General features: G+C 47.5%; 1 protein-coding gene across 1 annotated transcript in view; it reads right to left on the bottom strand.

Moving 5' to 3' along the window:
- PTPN23 (protein tyrosine phosphatase non-receptor type 23) overlaps positions 1–18,203 on the bottom strand; it is a 32,621-nt gene extending 14,418 nt beyond the window's left edge. Inside the window, exons 1-2 of the mRNA XM_010374752.2 lie at positions 18,010–18,203; positions 2,477–2,551 (exon numbers count right to left, since the gene is read on the bottom strand). Coding sequence (XP_010373054.1) covers positions 2,477–2,551; positions 18,010–18,105 — 171 coding nt within the window. The 5' untranslated portion in view covers positions 18,106–18,203. The remainder of the gene's footprint in view (positions 1–2,476; positions 2,552–18,009) is intronic.
- Positions 18,204–23,295: the final 5,092 nt, after the last annotated feature.

The raw sequence follows: 23,295 nt of genomic DNA, 5'->3' as shown, positions 1-23,295 counted from the left end.
TCCCAGCTACCTAGGGACTGAGGTGGGAGGATGGCTTGAACTGGGGAGACGGAAGCTGCAGTGAGCCGTGATTGTGCCACTGCACTCCAGCCCGGACGACAGAACGAGACCCTGCCTCAGGAAGAAAAAAACAAAAAAACTTTAAGTTTGCATTTCAGGCTGATTCTTGGCACAGGGGTAGCCTACAACAATCAAAAACACAAAAACAAAACTAGCAAATTCTGGGGAAAGGGGGAAAATCTGATATCCAGAAATATGACATCATTCGATTCTTTTTTAATTTCCTTCAAGAATTTTTTCTTTGCATTCCTAACTTGGTGATCTGGTGCAAGAGGCCTAGCTTTTGGCCTATCTCAGCTTTTTCACATGGCTTCCTCACTAAATGTAGTAATTTCTAGCTTTTCTTTTTTGAGACAGAATCTTGCTCTGTCGCCCAGGCTGGAGTGCAGTGGTGTAATCTTGGCTCACGGCAACCTCTGCCTCCCGGGTTCAAGCAATTCTCCTGCCTCAGCCTCCCTAGTAGCTGGGATTACAGGCATGTGCTGCTACCATGCCCGACTAATTTTTGTATTTTTCGTAGAGAGGGGTTTCGCCATGTTGGCCAGGTTAGTCTCAAACTCCTGACTTCAAGTGATCCACCTGCCTCAGCCTCCCAATCCACCTGCCTTGTACTAACTTTGAATAACTGACATAGAAAATATCTTCACCCAGGCCGGGCGCGGTGGCTCACGCCTTTGTAATCCCAGCACTTTGGGAAGCCGAGGCAGGTGGATTACCTGAGGTCAGGAGGTCGAGACCAGTCTGGCCAACAAGTTGAAACCCTGTCTCTACTAAAAATACAAAAAATTAGCCGGGCACGGTGATGGGCACCTATAGTCCCAGCTACTCAGGAGGCTGAGGCAGAAGAATCGCTTGAATCTGGGAGGTGGAGGTTGCAGTGAGCTGAGATTGTGCCACTGCACTCCAGCCTGGGTAGCACAGTGAGACTAGGTCTCAAAAAAAGAAAATATCTTCACCCACGAGACTAAATGAAAATATATCCAAAAATTTACTGATGGGTAGTATACTGAAAATAGTTGCTAATACTGCTGGGTTATTGCAAGGATTGGTATGTGGTTCATGACAGATAAGAAAACACTAACAGCCACTGATTTCTATGGCATGTATCTACATCACTGATACTCAAGCTCAGCCATGCCAGTGCAGACTCTCAGACTTCTAACAAAAATATAAGGGAAAACATGTTGTTATCCAATAGTACATACAATAATCAGGGAAAAATACAGCATACCTCATTTTATTGCACTTAGCAGGTGCTGTGTTTTTTACAGACTGAAGGTTTGTGACAACTCTGCATCACACAGGCCTGTCGGCACCATTTTTCCAGCAGCTGCACTCATTTCATGACTCTGTGTCATATTTTAGTAATTCTCACAATATTTCAAACTGTTTTTTATTGTATATCTGTTATGGTGATTTGTGATCGGAGATCTTTGATGTTACTATTGCAATTGTTTTTGATGCCATGAACTGCACCCATAGAAGACGGCAGACTTATAAATGTCCTGTGTGTTATCGCTGCTTCACTGGCTGGCCTTTTTCTGTCTCTCTCCCTCTCCTCAGGCCTCCCTATTCCTTGAGACACAATAATATGGAAATTAGGCCAATTAATAACCTTACAATAGTCTCTTAAGTGTTTAAGTGAAAGGAAGAGTCACTCATCTTTCACTTTTTTTGTTTTGTTTTGTTTTCTAAACAGTCAGGATCTCACTCTGTCAGTCAGGCTGGAGTACAATGGTATGAACATGGTTGGCTCACTGCAGTCCCAACCTCCTGGGATCAAGTGATCTTCCCTCCTCAGCCTCCTGAGTAGCTGCGGACACAGGTGTGCACCATCATGCCTGGCTAATTTTTTTTTTTTTTTTTCCTGTAGAGACAGGATCTCACTATGTTGAGTTTGGTCTCAAACTCCTGGGCCTGAACTCCAGGAGGGACCGATCCTGCTGCCTTGGCCTCCCAAAGTGCTGGCATCATAGGCATGAGTCACCACGTCTAGCTGTCTTTCACTTTACGTCAAAAGCTAGAAATGGGCTGGGTGGTTTCTTTTTTTGTTGTTTTTGAGATGGAGTCTCGCTCTGTCACCCAGGCTGGAGTGCAGTGGCATGATCTCAGCTCACTACAACCTCCACCCCCTGGGTTCAAGCAATTATCCTGCTTCAGCCTCCCGAGTAGCTGGAACTACAGGCACATGACACCACATCTGCCTAATTTTTGTATTTTTAGTAGAGATGGGGTTTCACCATGTTTGTCAGGCTGGTCTCAAACTCCTGACCTCAAATGATCTGCCCACCTCAGCCTCCCAAAGTGCTGGGATTACAGGCGTTGAGCCACTGCGCCCAGCCTAGGCAGTTTCTTTATCCCCCTATCAAACCAATCCTGTCTACCCATGCATAAAAAAACAATACTCTCTTCCTACCTGTCTGAGCAACTCCAGCTTCTTCAGTTCTTCATTGTAGGCTTCTGGGTTCTCTCCATAATTCTTCAGGACAAACTAGAGAGAGAGAAGAACATAAGCCAGTGGCAGAGAAAACCCCTGCCTCGCCCTCTGAGTCCTGGGCAAGCACCAACCAGGGCTCAGGATTAACTACAGATCTACAACCATAAGCGTGTCTCCTGGACCACCAGGAACTTGACTTTAATGAACAGGCAGCACCAAAATGCTGACCATGAGAGCCCTGACCCAGCACCAGCATTCTGGCAGGTCCTCCTAATGATGCAGCCTCTCTACAAAGTCCAGGAGTCTGCCAGGTCAGGAAGCCAAGGAACTCATCTGACTGAAATGGGGTCCTAGAGTAAGGATTCCAGAAAGGGTCACAAACTCAAGCCTCCCTAGAAGATTGCGCCCTGCTGTATTTTGGGGTCACAACCATAACCTTAAGCTCATAGCAAGTGCAGGCAAGAGGCACCAAACAAGAGTGGGAACAGAAAGCCTCTCTCACCAACCCATCCTCCTGGCCTGGGAAAGGATAGCATAGAAATATGTGATCTGCAGTGTCCTCATCTGTGAGGAAAGACCTGCGGCTATGTGAGGAGAATGGCCCAGGTGGGAGAAGGTGAGAAGGAGAGGTCACTACCCACATCAGAGAGAGCACTCGAGTGCCTGTCCACAGTGGCACTCACCACCTCCAAAGCAGACTGTCTTGGACAATGAGCATACACACCCGCCTGGAGGCACAGGCTCAGCCCAAAGGGCCCCCTGTTCAACTCAGATCACCAGACTAAGGCAACTACAACTGCCCCTGTTGCAGTACTTGCTGCTGGTGTCTTGGCTAGTAATCTGGAGGAGCCAGATCCACTCACGCCACAAACACTAAGAGCACTGATACCCACCTCACAGGGCTCCTTAAGGCCATGACCAAGGTTTGCAAGGTGGAGAGAGAGACGGCTGGGAAAGGCTGAGATGAGGCAGCCTGCTCTGTCTGGGAGCACACTCACTCACACCATGTGTGTGGCCACCCATCTTTCCTGGGGTCCCTTCCCAGGATCCAGGAACCATGGCTAAGGAATCAGCCACATGGGAACCAGGAAGCCTGTGTGACAGCTTCTATCTGCCTGGTGAGCAAAGGGAGAAGAGGAACAGATGGCAGGGAGGTGACAGCTGAGCTCATTACAGCACCACGCAACCCTTTCCCAAACCTCTGAGTGTAACCCTGGTTCTCCTGTTGGTTTCAGCTCCTGAAAGTCCCTGTGTCCGTAAGTTCTTTTCTCTCTCCACCTCTGTCCTGGACAATCCACCCCCTAAAATCCGTCCCTTACCAAGTGGCCAGAATTGTTATTTCTAACACAACTCTGAGGTCACTTCTAGCTTTAAATCCTTCAGAAACACACATACACGCCTAGGGAGAAGATAGACCAAAACATGCTTATCTTAGGACAGTGATATGACACGAAATGACGTATAATCTAAAAAGAATGTGTGCAGTAGCTTCCCATAGCCTCTAGGACCAAATCTAATCTTGGCACAGAGTTTATGACCCTGCACAACCTGTTCCTGGCTGGGTGAGGTGGCTCAAGCGTGTAATTCCAACACTTTGGGTGGCTGAGGTGGGAGAATCACTTAAGGCCAGGAATTGGAGATCAGCCTGGGCAAAAGAGCAAGACCTGTCTCTATAAAAATAAACAAAAATAAACAACCTGCTCCCCACAACCTTCAAGGATTATCCTCTGGCACCTCCCAGGGACAACCAGCCAACAGTACTTGGGAATTACTGCTCTTAGGTATCAATGCTTATCTACATTGTTCCTACCTTCTCTACTAAGATTCAGCTGAAATGTCACTTCCTTGAATATTAGCTGCTGTTCCGCTCACATTCCAAACATGCCTCCATCATACTGTGTGCTGACAGCAGGGTCATGCCAGTGACCCCAACCTCAAACAATAAGCATTAAGGAATGGTAGGGGCCTTATCAGATGTGTTGTATACTCAGCAAATTATTGCTTTTACAGGAAATGCAGAGGACAGATGAACACAAAAAGGAAACACTCAGAAAAATGAAGAAAATGGGGCAACAATGAACCCACTCTTCAAAAATTTAATGTCATTTAAAAGGAGGGGGTTGAGCAGTGGGCTATTCTAGATTAACAATGATTAAACAGGTTGGACATGGTGGCTCAAGCCTGTAACCCCAGCACTTTGGGTGGCTGAGGTGGGAGGATTGTTGAGCCGAGGAGTTCAAGAGCAGCTTGGACAACATTATGAGACTCCATCTCTACAAATTAAAAAAAAAAAAAAAAAAATTAGCTAGGTATCACTACTCTTGAGTAGTCCCAACTACTCAAGAGGGTGAGGTGGGATAATCAGCCTGGGAGGTTGAGGCTGTGGTGAGCTGTGTGCACACTCCAGCCTATTTCCAAATAAATAAATAAATAAGTGATTAAAGGGACACTACACAACTAAATGCAATATGAGAACCCCAACTGGATCTGAGTCTGCAAACAGAAAAGTCATAAAAGATAGGGGAAAATTATGGTAGATTTTCTTAGGTATGATAATAATATTGTGATTGTGTAGGAGAATGTCCTCACTCTCAGGAAAAACGTGCTGAGATGTGTCCAGGAAAAGTGACGTCCAAAACTTACTTTCAAAGGGCTTGTGGGATCTCCATCTATTTATCTATCTGGAGAGAACACAAATATGGTGAAATACATCTATCAAAACTAGGTAGCTGGGGACAGTGGCTTATGCCTGTAATCCCAGCACTTTGGGAGGCCAAGGTGGGTGGATCACTGGAGGTCAGGAGTTCGAGACCAGCCTGAACAACATGATGAAACCCATCTCTACTAAAAATTCAAAAATTAGCCAGGTGTGGTGGTGGGTACCTGTAATCCCAGCTACTCGGGAGGCTGAGACAGGAGAATAGCTTGAACTCAGGACGGGGAGGTTGCAGTGAGCTGAGATTGTACCACTGCACTCCAGCCTTGGCCACAGAGCAAGACTCCATCTTAAAAAGAAAAAAAAAAAAAAGCCAGGCGCAGTGGCTCAGGCCTATAATCCCAGCACTTTGGGAGGCCAAGGCAGGCAGATCACAAGGTCACGAGATCGAGACCATCCTGGCTAACATGGTGAAACTCTGTCGCTACTAAAAATACAAAAAATTAGCCGGGCATGGCAACATGCACCTGTAGTCCCAGCTACTCAGGAGGCTGAGGCAGGAGGATGGCGTGAACCCGGGAGGCGGAGCTTGCAGTGAGCCGAGATCACGCCCCTGCCCTCCAGCCTGGACAATAGAGCAAGACTGTTTCAAAACAAAAAACAAAAAACAAAAAACTAGGTAACCTGCTAGGTGCAGTGGTTCACACCTGTAATTCCAGCACTTTGGGAGGCCGAGGTCAGAGGATCACTTGACCCCAGGAGTTCAAGGCCAGACTGGGCAACATAACAATAAATCCCATCTCTACAAAAATTAAAAAATGAATCAGCCAGGTGCAGCGCACACTTGTAGTCTCAGCTACTCCAGAGGCTGAGGCAGAAGGATCACTTAAGCCTAGCAGTTCAAGTCCAGCCCGGTCAACATGGAGTAAATCCCGTCTCTAAAAACAAAACAAAACAAAACCAAAAAACTAGATAGTGAGAATTTGGGCGAGCACTGCATTATTCTTCCAACTTTTCTATATGTTTGAAATTTGAAAAGCAAATGCCTTAAGAGTTGCTAAAGAGCTAAATGGTATCTGAACACCACTTTCCCCTGTCAGCGGTTTTTAGCCTTTTGTGGGTCCTTTGAGAATATGATAAAAGCCATGAAATAAATCCCCCTAGAAATTTGCAACTATGCACCAACATAAGGATTTACCAAGAACTTTAGGGAGCTGAAAGGCACTTAACAATCCTTACTCTGCTCTATCCAACTCAACCCCCTCTCCACTCACTCCCTCAAAAACAATGACAACAACAACAACAAAATCACAACTATTAAAAGTGGCCTTGGGTTGGGCATGATGGCTCATGTCTGTAACCCCAGCACTTTGGTAGGCTGGGGTGGATCACTTAAGGCTAGGAGTTCCAGACCAGCCTGGGCGATATGGCGAGACCCCTATCTCTATGAAAAAAAATTTTTAAATTAGCCAGGAGTGGTGCTGCATGCCTGTGGTCTCAGCTAGTTGGGAGGCTGAGGCAGGACTGCTTAAGCTCAGGAGTTTGAAGCTACAGTGAGCTATGATGGCACCACTTCACTTCAGCTGGGGTGTCAGAGTGAGACCCTGTCTGTATTAAAAAATAAAAATAGGCCAGGCACAGTGGCTCGTGCCTGTAATCCCAGCACTTTGGGAGGCCGAAGTGGGCAGATCATTTGAGCCCAGGAGTTCAAGACCAGCCTGGGCAACATGGTGAAACCCCATTTCTACAAAAAGCACAAAAATTAGCCAGGTGTGGTGGTGTACACCTATACTCTTGGTCAGTTGGGAGGCTGAGGTGAGAGGACTGCTTGGCACCAGGAGTTCAAGGTTGCAGTGAACCATGACTGTGCCACTGCACTCCAGCCTGGGTGACAGAGTGTGACACTGTCTCAAAAATAACTAATTTTTTAAATGTGGCCTAAGCTATGAGGTAAAACTTGACTATATGAGAGAATGTTCTGTGGTTAACCCGCTTGCAGTAAGAGGTTTTGCCCACCCTTTTAGGTTAGAGATAATGAGTAAAAGTGTAGCTCAGAGGTCTCGTGGGATAGAGGCCAAAGGAATCAGATGGACATGAGACTCCTATGTCCTAGAAACAAGGCTTCCCGTGATATCACTAGAAACATCTGACCCTGCTGTTCACACAATGGTGACAGAAAGATGCTGCTCCCACGCCTAGCAAATCATGCCTAGAGGTCACATTCTATCTGAGTCTCATCTTGGTCCTCCTGTAAGATCAGCAGCAGATGCTTACTGAGAACCTCCCATAAGTCAGGCACTGTGCTAAGTGCCTAGTAATCACTCTGTCCTTTCAACAACCCTAAGAGGTAGACATTATTATCATCACTACTTTATAGATGAGGAAATGAGGAAACTGAGGCAAAGAGGGTATTCACCAAGGTCACTGCGCTAATAACTGATGGGGATATGATTGAAACCCAGGCATTTGGGCTCCAGAGCCCATGTTCTTTCCATATTAGACCAATCCATTTCTATTTAAAATATATTTTTTATTTTTATTTTTATTTTATTTTTTATTTTATTTGAGACAAGGTCTCGTTCTGTTGCCCAGGCTAGAGTTACAGTGGTACTGCAACCATAGCTCACTGTAGTCTCAAACTCTTGGGTCCAAGTAATCCTCCTGCCTCAGCCTTCCAAGCAGCCGGAACTACAGGCACATGCTACCATACTCAGCTAATTTTCTGTAGAGATAGTGTCTTGCTATGTTGCCCAGGCTGGTCTGGAACTTCTAGCCTCAAGCAATCCTCTGCCTCAGCCTCCCAAAGTGCTGGGATTACAGACACGAGCCATCACACCCAGACTTTTTTTAAATTTTGTAGAGACGGGGGTCTCACTATGTTGCCCAGTCTGGTCTCAAACTCCTGAGCTCAAGCAATCGTCCCACATCAGCCTCCCAAAGCATTTCTCTTTTTTAAAAATATGGTTCTTACAAACAACTCTGAAAAACAGGCACAGAAAATGAATCCCTGGCCACACAATGAGTCAGTGGAGCAGCCAGGATATTTATGTTATTATTATTATTTGGAACCTGTTAGAAGCAAAAAGGATATTTTTAAAACCCTAACAAAATCCTCTGTGACTGCTGATCACTCCTCCACTAAAAAAGAAGAAAGAGGCTGGGTGAATTTCTTGGAGTAAGGGACAGAGACCGTGTCCCAATTTCGCTATGGTCTGGGACTCCGCAGAACTCCAAACAGTCTAGTAAGGAGTATGAAGCTCCAAAGGAGCCTGAGAAGGCAGGCCCAGCAGCAGACCAGGAGAAAGAACCAGAGGTTCTTTCTCTACACACTAATGGGAGGAAGACCACAGAACCTCCAAAAACAGCCAGGCTTTGAAGTAGCTGGGGATCCTTTTCTGAAGGAGTAAGAGAAGACCCGTGGAGAGCTCTCAGAGAGGGCACGTCCAGGGATCAGAGCCACCGAGGGGAAAAAGAAAAGAAAGGAGTTACCAGATTACAAGTAGGAAACAGTACCCCTGAGATGCTGTGAAATCTGGGCTTGGTTTTTTGTTTTTTATTTTTATTTTTTAGAAATGGTCTTGCTCTGTCAGGCAGGCTGGAGTACACTGGTACTATCACAGCTCACTGCAGCCTCAAACTCCAAGTGATCTTCCCACCTCAGCCTCTCATGTAGCTAGGACTACAGGTGTGTGCCACCATGCCCAACTAATTTTTTTTGAGATGGAGTCTTGCTCTGTCGCCCAGGCTGGAGTACAAGGGCGCAATCTCAGCTCACTGCAACCTCCACTTCCCAGGTTCAAGCAATTCTCCCGCCTAAGCCTCCCAAATAGCTGGGACTACAGGTACCTGCCACCATACCCGGCTAATTTTTGTATTTTTAGTAGAGATGGGTTTTGCCATGTTGACTAGGCTGGTCTCAAACTCTTTTTTTTTTTTTTTTTTTTTTTTGAGATGGAGTCTCACTCTGTTGCCCAGGCTGGAGTGCAGTGGCACCATCTCAGCTCACTGCAAGCTCCACCTCCTGAGTTCATGCCATTCTCCTGCCTCAGCCTCCTGAGCAGCTGCGACTACAGGCGCCCACCACGCCCAGCTAATTTTTTGTATTTTTAGTGGAGACAGGGTTTCACCATGCTAGCCAGGATGGTCTCGATCTCCTGACCTCATGATCCACCTGCCTCGGCCTCCAAAAGTGCTGGGATTACAGGCGTGAGTCACCGCGCCCGGCCCTGGTCTTGAACTCTTGACTTCGTGATCTACCCGCCTTGGCCTCCCAAAGTGGTGGGATTACAGGTGTGAGCCACTGTGCCCAGCCTCAGCTAATTTTTATTTTTATTTTGTAGAGACAGGAGTCTTGCTATGGCGCCTAGGCTGGTCTCAAACTTCTGGCCTCGAGCTATCCTCCCACCTCGGCATCCCAAAGCACTGGGATTACAGGTGTGAGTCACCGTGCCCAGTCTAGGGTTGGCTTCTTTCATGTGTAAAATGGGGTTAATATCACTTGCTACGTCTAGCTCAGAGCTGCTATAAGGATTCAAGTTATTTCCTAAACAGGGAAGAAGATGCTCAGGTGAAAATATTGTTTACAATAGGCCAAGACCTGTACTAAGAACTTACAAGCATTAGAAAGACAAACTCTGCAGGTTCTCACTTATTTGTGGGAGCTAAAAATTAACTCCACTGAATTCATGGAAACCAACAGTAGAATGATGAATACCAGAGGCTGGGAAGGGTAGTGGCAGTGGGGGAAGCGGAGTGGGAATGGTTAATGAGTACACAAATATAGTTAGATAGAATGAATACAATCTAGTATTTGAGGCTGGGCGTGGTGGCTCACACCTGTAATCGCAGCACTTTGGTAGACCAAGGCAGGTGGATCATCTGGGGTCAGGAATTTGAGACCACCCTATCCAACATGGCGAAACCCAGTCTCTACTAAAAAGACAAAAATTAGCTGGGCGTGGTGGCTGGTGCCTGTAATTCCAGCTACTTGAGAGGCTGAGGCAGTAGAATCGCTTGGACCTGGGAGGCAGAGGTTGTGGTGAGCCGAGATTGTGCCACTGCACTCCAGCCTGGGTGACAAGAGTGAAACTGTCTCAAAAAAAAAAAAAGATCTAGTATTTGACAGCAAAACAGGGTGACTATAGTCAGCAATAATTTATTACATTTAAAAATAAAAGTATAATTGGATTGTCTATAACACAAAGAAAGGATAAATGCTTGTGGTAATGAATACCCCATTTACCCTGATGTGATTACTATACATGTATGGCCATATCAAAATCTCATGTACCCCATTAATTTTTGTGGGTACATAGTAGGTGTATATACTTATACACCTACTTAAGCCCAGGTGTTCGAGACCAGCCTGGGCAACACAGTGAGACCTTATCTCTACAAAAAATAAGCAAAATTAGCGGCACATAGTGGTACGTGCCTGTGGTCCCAGCTATTCAGGAGGATGAGGTGGGAGGACCACTTGAGACCTGGCGGTAGAGGCTGCAGTGAGCTGAGATCACACCACTGCACTCCAAGCCTGGGTGTTACAGCAAGACCCAATCTCTAAAAAACTTAAAATAAAAAAGAACTTAGAAGCATTAACTTTTGATTCTCAGAAGCTTATGAGGTATATTATTAGTTCCATGTTTCAGGTAAGAAAAGTGAGAACCAGATTAGTTATGTAATCTTTGTGGCAGCTGAAGGTCATTCAGCTATTAAATGAATGAGAGGGGACCTAAACCAAGGTCTGATTCCAATAGCTATGCTGTTTACATGATGCTACTCTGCTATTTTACTGAGCACCAAACAGTAGAGAATTTTGTAACTAGATGAGATCACTGAAAACATCCACCCTGGTCCTGCCATGATTTTGCAGATTAGAAAAACGGGAAACCACAGATGAGCAATGATAGTGCTAAGACCCCAAGATGGATTTCCTGACTCCGGACCTAGTATTAATCCCTCTGCATCACCTTCTCTTGTACTAGTATGTTCTCATTCTTCTATGTATGCTTTGCTCTTAACTTGATATAACATTTGGAATTTCAATAATCCAAGAAGAAAAGGCAATTAAAAGGCATCACATGTGTTAGTTTTACCATTGTTCACCAATTACATTATGTTTCTTTTTTTCTCCACTTCCAGAGTTGACTCATTCCTTGGGCTACTCCAAGAAACAAGTCTTTTTTTTTTTTTTTTTTTTTTTTTTTTTTTTGGAGACAGGGTCTCTGACACTCAGGCTGGAGTGGCGAGATCTTGGTTCACCACAGCCTCGACCTCCCGGGCTCAAGCCATACCCCCTACCTCAGCCTCCCGAGTAGCAGGGACTACAGGTGTATGCCACAACACCATGCCTGACTTTTTTTTTTTTTTTGTAGAGACAGAGTCTTGCTTTGTTGCCCAGGTTAGTCTCAAACTCCTGGTTTTGAGTGATCCTCCTGCCTTGGCCTCGCAAAATGCTGGGATTATAGGCATAAGCCAACGTGCCTGACCAGTATTGTTAATTAATACAGCATATATTCAGTTACTAAATTTCAAATGAGACTAATTATATTCAGAGAATGGCGTATTGCCAAGTGAAATCTTCAGTTCCTTGGTCCATGTCAGCAAGCCTGAAAGAAAACCGCCACAGGCCAAGAGTACTGGGGATAAGAACATACTTTCATCCTCCCCTTGTCTAATCCCTACAATAATACTCAAGGCTTCGTTCCCACATCTTTTCTGAATGGCCCATTGCCTGTCTGAACAACACAGGTAACCTGAGGAAGACTCAGGTTACCTCTCCCAGAAGGTCCTAGAACTAAACTAGGTCATTCAACCAATGCTTGTTAAGCACTCCCTATACACAAGTATTTTATTACGTACTGAGTAAAGGAAAGAATCTGGTCTAAACTCTTAAGTGAAATGGATATAGGCCTCTGGTGTATGAGATTCAAGTCAGAGAAGAATGGACAATCCAGGTCATCTGTGCCTGGAGCTGTTCTGCTACAAATACAAGTGAACAGACAGGCTCAGGCAGACCAACTGGGTGACTCCAAATCTGTGACAAGAGATAAGACAGGTCACCACCACAGGTAACTGGCAATGTCCCATGCCCCTCACTGCTGAACAGCCAGGGAACTTTAAGGCCTCTAGTCCTCTTATTTACCTTTCTATGTGTGTGTTTGTGTATGTACATACATGTGCAAGTTAGGTTTTCAAGAGCCAGCCATCCCATGGAAAATCTGGAAGGGGAAAAAATTCCATAAACCTGAAAAACCAGGCTTCTACCTGGATGTGAATAAAATGAACAGTAAAAAAAGGCAACAAGAGTGTGTACTGTGGGCCAGGCACAGTGGCTCATGCCTGTAATCCCAACACTTTGGGAGGCCAAGGCAGGCGGATCACCTGAGGCCAGGAGTTTGAGACTAGCCTAGCCTACATGGCGAAACCCCATTTTTATTAAAAATACAAACATTAGTTGGGCGTGGTGGTACATGCCTGTAATCCCAGCTACTCGGGAGGCTGAGGCACAAAAACTGCTTGAACCTGGAGGCAAAGGTTGCAGTAAGATTGCACCATTATACCCCAGCCTGGGTGACAGAGCGAGACTGTCTCAAAAAAAAGAAAAAAAGAAAAAAAAAACCAGTGTGCACTGTGTGGTGCAGTCTAGCCCAGTGGTGCACAGCAAGACAGTCTGCATTCAGAGGAGGGTAAAGTTCTTTCTTGTTTCTGGCCCAAACACTTGTTGGGCGGCTGAGAGGACCCTAATGAAGTACAGTTCAACCCGTGTGATAAACAGGAGGAAGGGAATTCCAGTAAGGGCCTGAGCAAGGGCAGTGACCAGATGTGGAAGAAGAGAAGCTGAAAGTTCTCATAGGAGAGGACTGGGGAGTGAAGTTAGAGAGGCAGGTTGAAGCGAGCTGGGGACAGGCCATGAGCAGCCTGATGGGAAAGTAGAGATTGAGAGATCAACTTAGCCAGAGTGGGAGGAAGGGAGATGAAGAGAAGCCAAGTGACAGGCAGGGTGGCTACCAGCCAGATGTACACCTGCACTTGAGGATGAGGGTTACTGTGTAGATTTCTAGAAGGTAAGTTTCATGAAGACAGGGTTTTGTGGGGTTTTTTGGAGACAGGGTCTCACTCTGTTCCCCTGACTAGAGTACAGTGGTGTGATCTTGGCTCAATGTAACATCCACCTCCTGGGCTCAAGTAATCCTCCCACCTCAGCTTCCTAAGTAGCTAGGACTACAAGGCACTCACCACCATGCCCAGCTAATTTTTGTATTTTCAGTAGAGATGGGGTTTCACCATGTTGGCCAGGCTGGTCTCAAACTCCTGGACTCAAGCGATCCACCTGCCTCAGCCTCCCAAAGGTTTGGGATTACAGGTGAGAACCACTGCTCCCAGCCAAGACACAGGTTTTTGTCACCACTGTACCCAGGGCTGGCACATGACAGGCACTCAATAATTATTTGTTCAATGAATGAATCAGGGATGAATGTCTAACAGCTCAGTCCAAGTGAGCTGGACTTGAGCTCAAGTAGAGCTGGTTAAGGGCAAGCGTTTGGGTCACAAAGAAGAAAGAACTTTAAACAGTAATACCTGAGGCCAAATCACTCACTGATAAAGAGGACAAGAGTCATCCATCATCAGTTTCCGGTGAATCAGCATTCTGGCCTCCAAAATACACGTTAAGAAGATGAAGGGCCAGCAGCATTTCCCCACTAAAAAAATTACATGGGTCTGGCTGGGTGTGGTGGCTCATGCCTGTAATCCCAGCACTTTGGGAGGCCAAGGCAGGCAAATCACCTGAGGTTGGGAGTTCAAGACCAGCCTGACCAACATGGAGAAACCCCGTCTCTACTAAAAATACAAAATTAGCCGGGCGTGGTGGTGCATGTCCGTAATCCCAGCTACTTGGGAGGCTGAGGCAGGAGAATCACTTGAACCCGGGAGGCAGAGGTTGTGGTGAGCCGAGATGGTGCCATTGCACTCCAGCCTGGGCAACGAAAGCAAAACTCCATCTCAAAAAAAAAACAAGTTATGTGGGTCCAATATCCTAACCTCAAGTTGGCCACTGCAGTTCAAAACCATCCTGCTTTTCTGGCTTCTATTTCACATTATGCCTTAATGGAAGGCATGTCCCCTGGCCATCATGAAAGATGTGTCAAAAGCCCAGTCCTCTCAAACAACGAACCCCTTTACCTGTTTGGAAAACTCCTATTCATCCTTTAAAACCCATCTCTGGCAAGCCTTCTCTGATGGCCCCTCCTTAGGCTGGTATTTCTATACACTGCAAATACTTCTTTTTTTTTTTTTTTTTTTTGAGACGGAGTCTCGCTCTGTCACCCAGGCTGGAGTGCTGTGGCCGGATCTCAGCTCACTGCAAGCTCCGCCTCCCGGGTTCACGCCATTCTCCTGCCTCAGCCTCCCGAGTAGCTGGGACTACAGGCGCCGCCACGTCGCCCGGCTAGTTTTTTGTAGTTTTTAGTAGAGACGGGGTTTCACCGTGTTAGCCAGGATGGTCTCGATCTCCTGACCTCGTGATCCGCCCGTCTCGGCCTCCCAAAGTGCTGGGATTACAGGCTTGAGCCACCGCGCCCGGCTCTCTTTTTTTTTTTTTGAGACGTAGTCTTGCTCTGTCGCCCAGGCTGGAGTGCAGTGGCGCCATCTCGGCTCACTGCAAGCTCCGCCTCCTGGGTTCTCCTGCCTCAGCCTCCCAAGTAGCTGGAACTACAGGCGTCCGCCACTACGCCCAGCTAATATTTTGTAGTTTTAGTAGAGATGGGGTTTCATGTGTTAGCCAGGATGGTCTTGATCTCCTGACCTCCTGATCTGCCCACCTCAGCCTCCCAAAGTGCTGGGATTACAGGCATGAGCCACCGCGCCTGGCCTACAAATACTTCTACTCTTACATTAATGTCATCACTCTAATTTTTAAATTTCCTTTATGAATTCCTTGAAAAAAAAAAAAAGGCTGTCTCTTATTTGTCTGCTTATCAGGGTTCAGCATAGTACTTAACGAGTTGATGTAAACAGAACCAATTTTCACCCTTCTATCCTAAATTAAATTCTAACCCTTGGCTCCAATTCACTGGCAGAGGTTCCCACAGCTCAGAGCAAGGATAAAGAAGGACAAGGGTACCAGTGGCAGAAGGCAGAGAAGGGGCTCTGCAGTTGGGGAAGGGGGTGCAGGTTGGGAAGAGTCCCCAGGCTGCAGTGGTGTCTGCACAGTCTCCTCCAATGTCTATGGGAGGGATTGTTTCATATCGGATACCACCTCGGGCTAAAGGGCTAATAAGCAACTCCTCTCCTGGAGGCCCAGGTGCTTCGAGGGAAGTCACTGGTCACACAATACCCTTTCGGCTCTGTGTGAGTGGTCAGAGCAGCAAAGGCTAAACTCAAACAAAAATATGTCCTAGGAGTTTGTGGGCCAAGATCTTATCCACTGCATTCCCATATATTTATGGTCACCATCTCTAAATTTCCTCTCAGCTGTCATTCAATCATTTGAGAAAGATTTTTCTGACTGCCAACTATGTAGAGGGTACACTGTTAGGCTCTGGGGAACACAGGGATGCTTCTCAGGTAACGCACACTTGAACAGGGGGGTTAAAACACGGCATACATAACTGTCACCAGGGGAAGGATGAAAAGAGTTAAGGAATTAAGAGAAGAGAAAGATTAATCCAGGTAGGAAGATTAAGAAAGGCTCTGCAGAAAGGAGAGCTTAAGCTGGACCTTGAAAGTTGGATGGGAGACAAGAAAATGAATTCACAGAGATTGAAGAAGGGCACCTCACCACCCCACAGGGCAAAATGAGAGCTCTTCTAGGCAGGAGGAATTCCATGACCAAAGGCACAGAAGAGGAAACAGTATGGTAAGGAAACAGCAAGTGACTGCGAACAGAATCTAGGGTACCTCTATCAGATGCACACAGTAGATGAAGCACACAGTGGGGACTCAATAAATGCTGAAAGAACTGGGATAACTCTGGAAGAACTCTAATGGAAAAGTAAAGATACTGGCTCTATTCCAAGACTCCATCTCAAAAAAAAAGATACTGGCTCCATTCTGTAAAATAGAAAACAGGAGTTTCGGCCTGGCGCAGTGGCTCACGCCTATAATCCCAGCACTTTAGGAGGCCGAGGAGGGTGGATCACGAGGTCAGGAGACCATCCTGGCTAACACGATGAAACCCTGTCTCTACTAAAAATACAAAAAATTAGCCGGGCGTGCTGGCCGGGGCCTGCAGTTCCAGCTACTTGGGAGGATGAGGCAGGAGAATGGTGTGAACCCAGGAGGTGGAGCTTGCAGTGAGCCGAGATGGCGCCCCTGCACTCCAGCCTGGGTGACAGAGTGAGACTCTGTCTCAAAAAAAAAAAAAAAGAAAAGAAAGAAAGAAAACAGGAGTTTTGTTGTGTCTGAGAAAAATTCATCCAATTGTATTTTTATGAAAGAGCAGAAGGCCTATAATCCCAGCACTTTGGGAGGCCGAGGCAGGCGGATCACCTGAGGTCGGGAGTTCAAGATCAGTCTGACCAACATGGCGAAACCCCGTCTCTACTAGAAATACAAAATTAGTCAGGCATGGTGGCGCATGCCTGTAATCCCAGTTACTCGGGAGGATGAGGCGGGAGAATCGCTCGAACCCGGGAGGCGGGGGTTGCGGTGAGCTTAGATTGTGCCATTGCACTCCAGCCTGGGCAACAAGAGCGAAACTCCGTCTCAAAAAAAAAAAAAAAGAAAGAAAAAGAAACAGCAGATGAAGAGAGTAACGTATGGTTAACAGTTAACAAAATTCTAGAAGTTTGGATCAATTAGCCTAATTTCCTGGGCCCAAGAGGCTAAATGATGTACTCAAACACTGTCTGAACTAAGGCAATGGTGTATGGAGAGAAGAGGGGAGACAGCTTCTTGGGAAACTACTTCAAAACCCATTTTCTTTTTCCTATTTGTTTTCCCAAGCATCTCGCTAAGTGGTGCACCATCCAGACTGGGGCTTACTCTGGCATCTGCTGTGCTATGCCCACAAGGTCCCCAACCTGCGACAGCCTCCTGGTTGTTCCTTTTCACTTCTGCTCTAGCCCTCAGTGCTACCAACACAGCGGATATCTCGGAGGGCACCTGTGTTCAATCACCATACCTGGACCTCTCCACAGAAGTTCCTTGCCTTAGTCAACGCCAAACCTGCCTGTCTGTTCTTCCAACACAGTAAGTAACATTTCTCTAAGCTCTACAACACTGTTTATGCCCTCCAGTCGGTTACGAAAAGCAGTAACCCTCCTAAAAATGTCAGAGATTGTATCGTTTGGTCCAAAGAGACTCCCGAATGAGAGACCATACAGCATCGCAGCAATTTTAAAACAAACCCTCACCGCAGGGGTCGGGCATCTCCCTGGGTCACCGAGGCTCACATCTTAAACACACGCCCTGAGCCATCCCCAGCGTCTGTCCCAGGAGGGTCGTGGACTTGACAGTGCACCGAGGGCCGGGCGCAGAAGAATCCGCACGGTCAGGGCCGCCCACCTCTCCCGCGCGGGGCGGTCCAGCCATGGAGGAGGGGCGGGGCAGAACTAGGTCCTGAGCGTCACAAGGAGGAAGTGTGGTGCCTCAGTGGGAACTGCGGATGACTCGGGGCAGAAGTCGGGAAGCGGGTTCAAATGAGGATGCAGGTGCTAGCACGAGGCTATCGGGAGAAGAATGGCCTGCGAGCCCCTGGGTGTGGGACAGGTTGAGGAACACCGGCGGAAGCCTCTCCTGGCCTCACCGGACCCTGCAACGGGGCCTGAGGTGATGGGCGCGCAGGGGGCGTCACGCGCTGGCAGACGACGGAGATACGCGGCGGATGGGGGGGGAAGACGGAAGGCAAGCTCACCTTCTTAACAGCTGGCTGGAAGTGGAAGTCACCAGCCTCCTTCAGATCCAGCCAGATCATGGGCATGCGGGGCACGGCCTCCATGGCGGCTGGCATCCGCCGGCCACCCGGCCACTCCCGTAGCTGCTGCAGCTGCTGGCTCAGCCGCGAGCCCAGCCCCGCCCCTTCGCGCCGGAAGTCACTGGTCACGGGAGGGAATGAAAAATACCACCTGCCTGCCGGGAGTTGCAGTTTCCTCCCCCGCCCGCGTGATCTTCTGCGCAGGCGCAGTCCCTGTTGCGCATGCTCAGTCTTCTTCGCGCGGAGGGAGTAGGGCCGGGAGGGGCTCGCCAGCTCGAGGCGAAAGGGTTTCTGGGTTAATAGTCTTCGTCCGCTAAACTGAGAGGCGCGGAGCGACCTTATTCCCGGCTCCCGGGCCAAGCCTGCCTACCGGCCCCGCCCGCCGCGCTCCTCCCTCCTAGGAAGAGCGTGAGAACTCAACTATGAACTTGCCCTCCCAAGTATTGTCAAGGGCCGTGGAGGACTGCTGCTGTGATAGAGATGACGTGGCGGGCGGGCCGCTGGGAAGAGATGACGCGAAAACTGGCTTAAGAGAGGGTGCGGAGGGGGCACCTGGCCTGAAGGAGTGGGGGCTGAGAGCAGGGGGTTTCATTCCCAGTGCTGCGAAGGCTTTCGAGCTTTGGAACAGAAGGATGACTGACCAGAGACTGGCCTAATCAGCCCAGCCTGGGAGGCCGGGCAGTGCCCAAGGGAGACGGACGATAGGGAGGGAGCGCCTGGATGGAGCGTCTCTAGCGGAGCGAGGAGGCCCCTGGCCCTGTAGGAAAGTGGGTGGGGGAAGGTATCCGGCCAGGTGAGCTCCCAGGGACGCCCACGATATCTGGAAGGAGACCACGGAATGGAGAGCACCTGTTGCCTCTGTAGAGCGGACCTGTAGAGCAGGAATTGTTAAATCGTATGGCTGTATCACCTACTTTTAGAAATAAATAATAGGTTACTCGGGAGGCTGAGGCTGGAGGTTCAATCGCTTGAACCCGGGAGGTAGAGGTTGCGGTGATCCTAGATCGCGCCACTGCTCTCCATCCTGGGCGACAGAGCGAGACTCCGTCTCAAAATAATAGTAACAATAGAAATAAGTAACAGAGAATGACCTGGAGATAGTGAGTGCAAAAGTGGGAGTTGGGAGACCAGTGAGTCTTTTGTAGTCTTCCAGGAGACAGGTGATTGTGGCAAAGCAGAGGGAAGTAAAAAGTGAGCAAAGAAATATTTTGCCCACTTTGAGAAATATTTGAGGAATATTTTGGAGACAAAAGTGTCAGAACTTGGAATGGATGGATGTAAGGGAATGAAGACGTCGAATATGATTTCCAAGCTTCTGACTTGTGCAGCTGGGTGGCTGTGGGACTGTTTACTGATAAGGGAAAACGGGAAGAGCAAAGGTTCAGGTCTGTGTTAAGCTCGAGGTCAAGGCCTTTGACTCGTTCCGGATGAAATGTGGAGACCACCATGTTTGGCGCGGTGGCTCACGCTTGTAATCCCATCACTTTGGGAGGCCGAGGCGGGCGGATCGCTTAAGCCCAGGAGTTCAAGACCAGCCTGGCCCACATGGCCAAACCCCGTCTCTACAAAAAATACAAAAATTAGCAGGACGTGGTGGCTCATGTACACCTGTAGTCCCAGCTACTCAGGAGGCTGAGGCGGGAGGATCTCTTGAGCCCGGGAGGCAGAGGTTGCAGTGAACCGTGATTGTGCCATTGCACTCCAGCCTGGGCGACAAAAGTGAAACCATGTGTCAAAAAAATAAAAAATTTGTGGAGACCGTGGGATGTGGGATCTGGGATTCTAAGACAGGCTTCACCCACAAGGTAGAGCCCTGGTCCCTTTGTTATGAGACCTTAAACCCTTTCAGGACTTAGTCAAGGGCCTAGCTTCATTCCAGTTGGAGTTGGAGCAGAAGAAAATGAAATTATATGAATGTTCATAGCAGTATCATTTCACAGTAGCCAAAAGGGAGAAGCAATTGATGTATGGATGCATGAATAAAGATGTTGTATGTACATACAATGGAATATTATTCAGCCTTAAAAAGGAATGAAAATCAGTTACATGCTGCAGCATGAATGAACCCTGAAGACATTATGCTAAGTGAAATAAGCCAGTTGCAAAAGGACAAATACTGTATTAGGCTTATTTGAGATACCTAGTCAGACAGATTTATGGAGAAAGAAAATAGAATGGTGTTTGTCGGGCTGGGGGAGGGGAGAATGGAGAGTTACTCTTTAATGGCTGTACAACAATCTGAACATATTTAATGCCACTGAACTGTACGCTTGAAATTGTAAACTTTGTGGCCAGGGAGGTTAGCTCACACCTGTAATTCCAGCACTTTGGGAAGCCGAGGCGAGTGGATCGCCTGATTTGGGAGTTCGAGACCAGCCTGATCGACATGAAGAAACCCTGTCTCTACTAAAAATGCAAAATTAGCCGGGCATGGTGGCCCATGCCTATAATCCCAGCTACTCGGGAGGCTGAGGCAGGATAATCGCTTGAACCTGGGAAGCAGAGGTTGTGGTGAGCCAAGATTTGCGCCATTGCACTCTAGCCTGGGCAACAAGAGTGAAACTCTGTCTCAAAAAAAAAAAAATTTGTAAACTTTGTTAGGTATATTTTACCACAATTAAAAATATATATATATATTTATATTTATATATTATATATTATATTTATATATTATATATTAATATATATAAATATATATTTATATTTATAAATATATATATATATATGACCTTGCAAATAATTTATTTAAAGAGAAAGAAAAATTTCCCAGTTCTTCCAGCATCTTAGAAGGGTTTGTTTCTGGAAGATATATATTTTTTGAGACATAGAGTCTCGCTCTGTTTGCCCAGGCCACAGTGCTAATGGTGTGATGTCAGCTCACTGCAGCCTTGGCCTCCTGAGCTCACTCAATTCTCTAACCTCAGCCTCCCTAGTAGCTGGAGTACAGGCGTGTGCCACCAGGCCTGGCTAATTTTTTCTTGTATTTTTTGTAGAGATGGGTTTTTGCCATGTTGCCCAGGCTAGTCTTGAACTCCTAGGCTCAAGCAATCTGCCTGCCTCAACCTCCCAAAGTGCTGGGATTACAGACATGAGCCACTGCGCCCAGCCTGGAAGACCATCTTGAGGTCACCTGGTCAGAGGTAGAGAAATTTTGGACAAAGCCAGGCATGGTGGCTCACACCTGTAATCTCAGCACTTTTGGAGGCCAAGGTGGGCGGATCACTTGAGGTCAGGATTTCAAGACCAACCTGGTTAATATAGTGAAACCCCATCTCTACTAAAAAATACAAAAATTAGCTAGGTGTGGTGGCGTGTGGCTGTAGTCTCAGCTACTAGGGAGGCTGAGGCAAGACAATCGCTTGAACTTGGGAGGTGGAGGTTGCAGTGAGGCAAGATTACACCACTGCACTCCAGCCTGGGTGACAGAGCCAGACTCTGTCTCAAAACAAACACAAGAAAGAAATTACGGGAAGGCCCACACCCTGCAAAACTGCCCAAACACAATTTGTAGTAAGTGAAATACAAAAACATGAAGTCATCAGCCTACCTTGGGGCTTTCTGATGGTGAGGCACTGGTCAGCCATAAGGGAGCTGCAAGACCTAGGCACAACAGCTGAGTCCAGAGCAGGCTGGGAATTGGGAGACTACATCATAGCATTACTGAGCAAAGAAGGAGGCGGCCGCTTGGCCACAGGACACAGGCAGTCCAGGACCCAAACTTGAGGCCAGCAAGGGGTCAGGATTAAGCTGTTGCAGTTCAGTATGGGCTGAAGGAAGTGAGAGAGGAAGGGGAGAAGTAGGAAGCCCTAAATTGGGCCTTGCAAGACGGAGCAGACCTATAGAGATGGGCATTCCAGGTAGGTGAAATTGCAGATGCAAGAGGGAGCTCTGGCTAGGCTCCAGGATTCAGGAGAGCTGGGCAGATGGGTTCCTTCCTCATGAGCTTCCTAGAGTGATAGCATTGGCCCTGCTGTCTTTCCTTCACCTGGCCTCCACTCCCAAGGTGGAATGGGAACAACTTGTCCCCACATGGTGCTTCTGGAGTTGAACTACAACAAATGAAATAAATTATTCTGTGAGTTCAAGGGTGTATTCATTTGCTAGAGTGGCCATAGGAAAGTACCACATACTGAGTGGGTTAAACAGAAATGTGTTTTCTCACAGTTCTGGAGGCTAGAGGTCTGAGATAAGGTATTAGCAGAGTTGGTTTCTTCTGAGGCCTCTCTCCTTGGCTTGTTAATGGCCATCTTATCCCTGAGCCTGGTGACCCTGCCTTTAAATTCAGTCACATCCTGAGGTACTGGAGGTTAGGACTTCAAACATGAAATGGGGAGTAATGGAGGGGGCACATTTAGCCCATAACACAGGGTCACAGTGACATGAAGGGCGATTGGTGTGAAAGGCATCAAAGACCAAGAGGACCTTCACAGGCCTGGAATGCTGAGGGTGGGGATGGGTTGGTGGAGGTGAGACAGCAGAAAGAATGACTCCGGGGCAGGGGATGCCCTCCTAACGTGTATTTCCCAGCAGAGTTGGAAGTTAGAAGCCTAAGACTTGATGGTACTGGGGAAGAGTCTGCCTTGTCACAAGGGGGCAGCACACTGTTTTCTCAAGACACCCTCTCCATCACACCCAACAGAGTCAGATGGGCCCTTAAAAACACACACACCCTTCCCCATTTTACCAATGTAGAAACCCAGGCCTGGAGACTCAGGAGGGAACCACACAAAGCCTCTCAACAAGTAAATATAAATGAGTCTGGGCTGCACTTTGGGAGGCAGAGGCGGATAGATCACCTGAGGTCAGGAGCTGAAGATCAGCTTTGCCAATATGGTGAAACTCCTTCTCTACTAAAAAATACAAAAATTAGCTGGGTATGGTGGCAGGCACCTGTAATCCCAGCTACTTGGGAGGCTGAGGCAGGGGAATCGCTTGTACCCGGGAGGCAGAGGTTGCAATGAGCCGAGATCATGCCACTGCACTCCAGACTGGGGACAAAGTGAGACTCTGTCTCAAAAAACAAAAACAAAAAAAAGTCTGGGCTGGACATGAGTCTCATCTCTCTCAGTTCTTTTATTCAACAGATATTTATTCAACACCCACAGTGTCCTAGACATTGTTCTAGGTGCTGTTAAACAAAACAGGTGAAGAGCTCTGCCTGCATGAGGTCCCATTTTAGGGAGGGATATAGACATTAACACAATAAAGAGTAGACAGTATGTTAGA

Source organism: Rhinopithecus roxellana, chromosome 1, assembly GCF_007565055.1.
Source record: "Rhinopithecus roxellana isolate Shanxi Qingling chromosome 1, ASM756505v1, whole genome shotgun sequence".
NCBI lineage: Eukaryota > Metazoa > Chordata > Mammalia > Primates > Cercopithecidae > Rhinopithecus > Rhinopithecus roxellana.
Note: the sequence above shows the minus strand (reverse complement) of the source record. Positions and strands in the feature narration are given on the sequence as shown.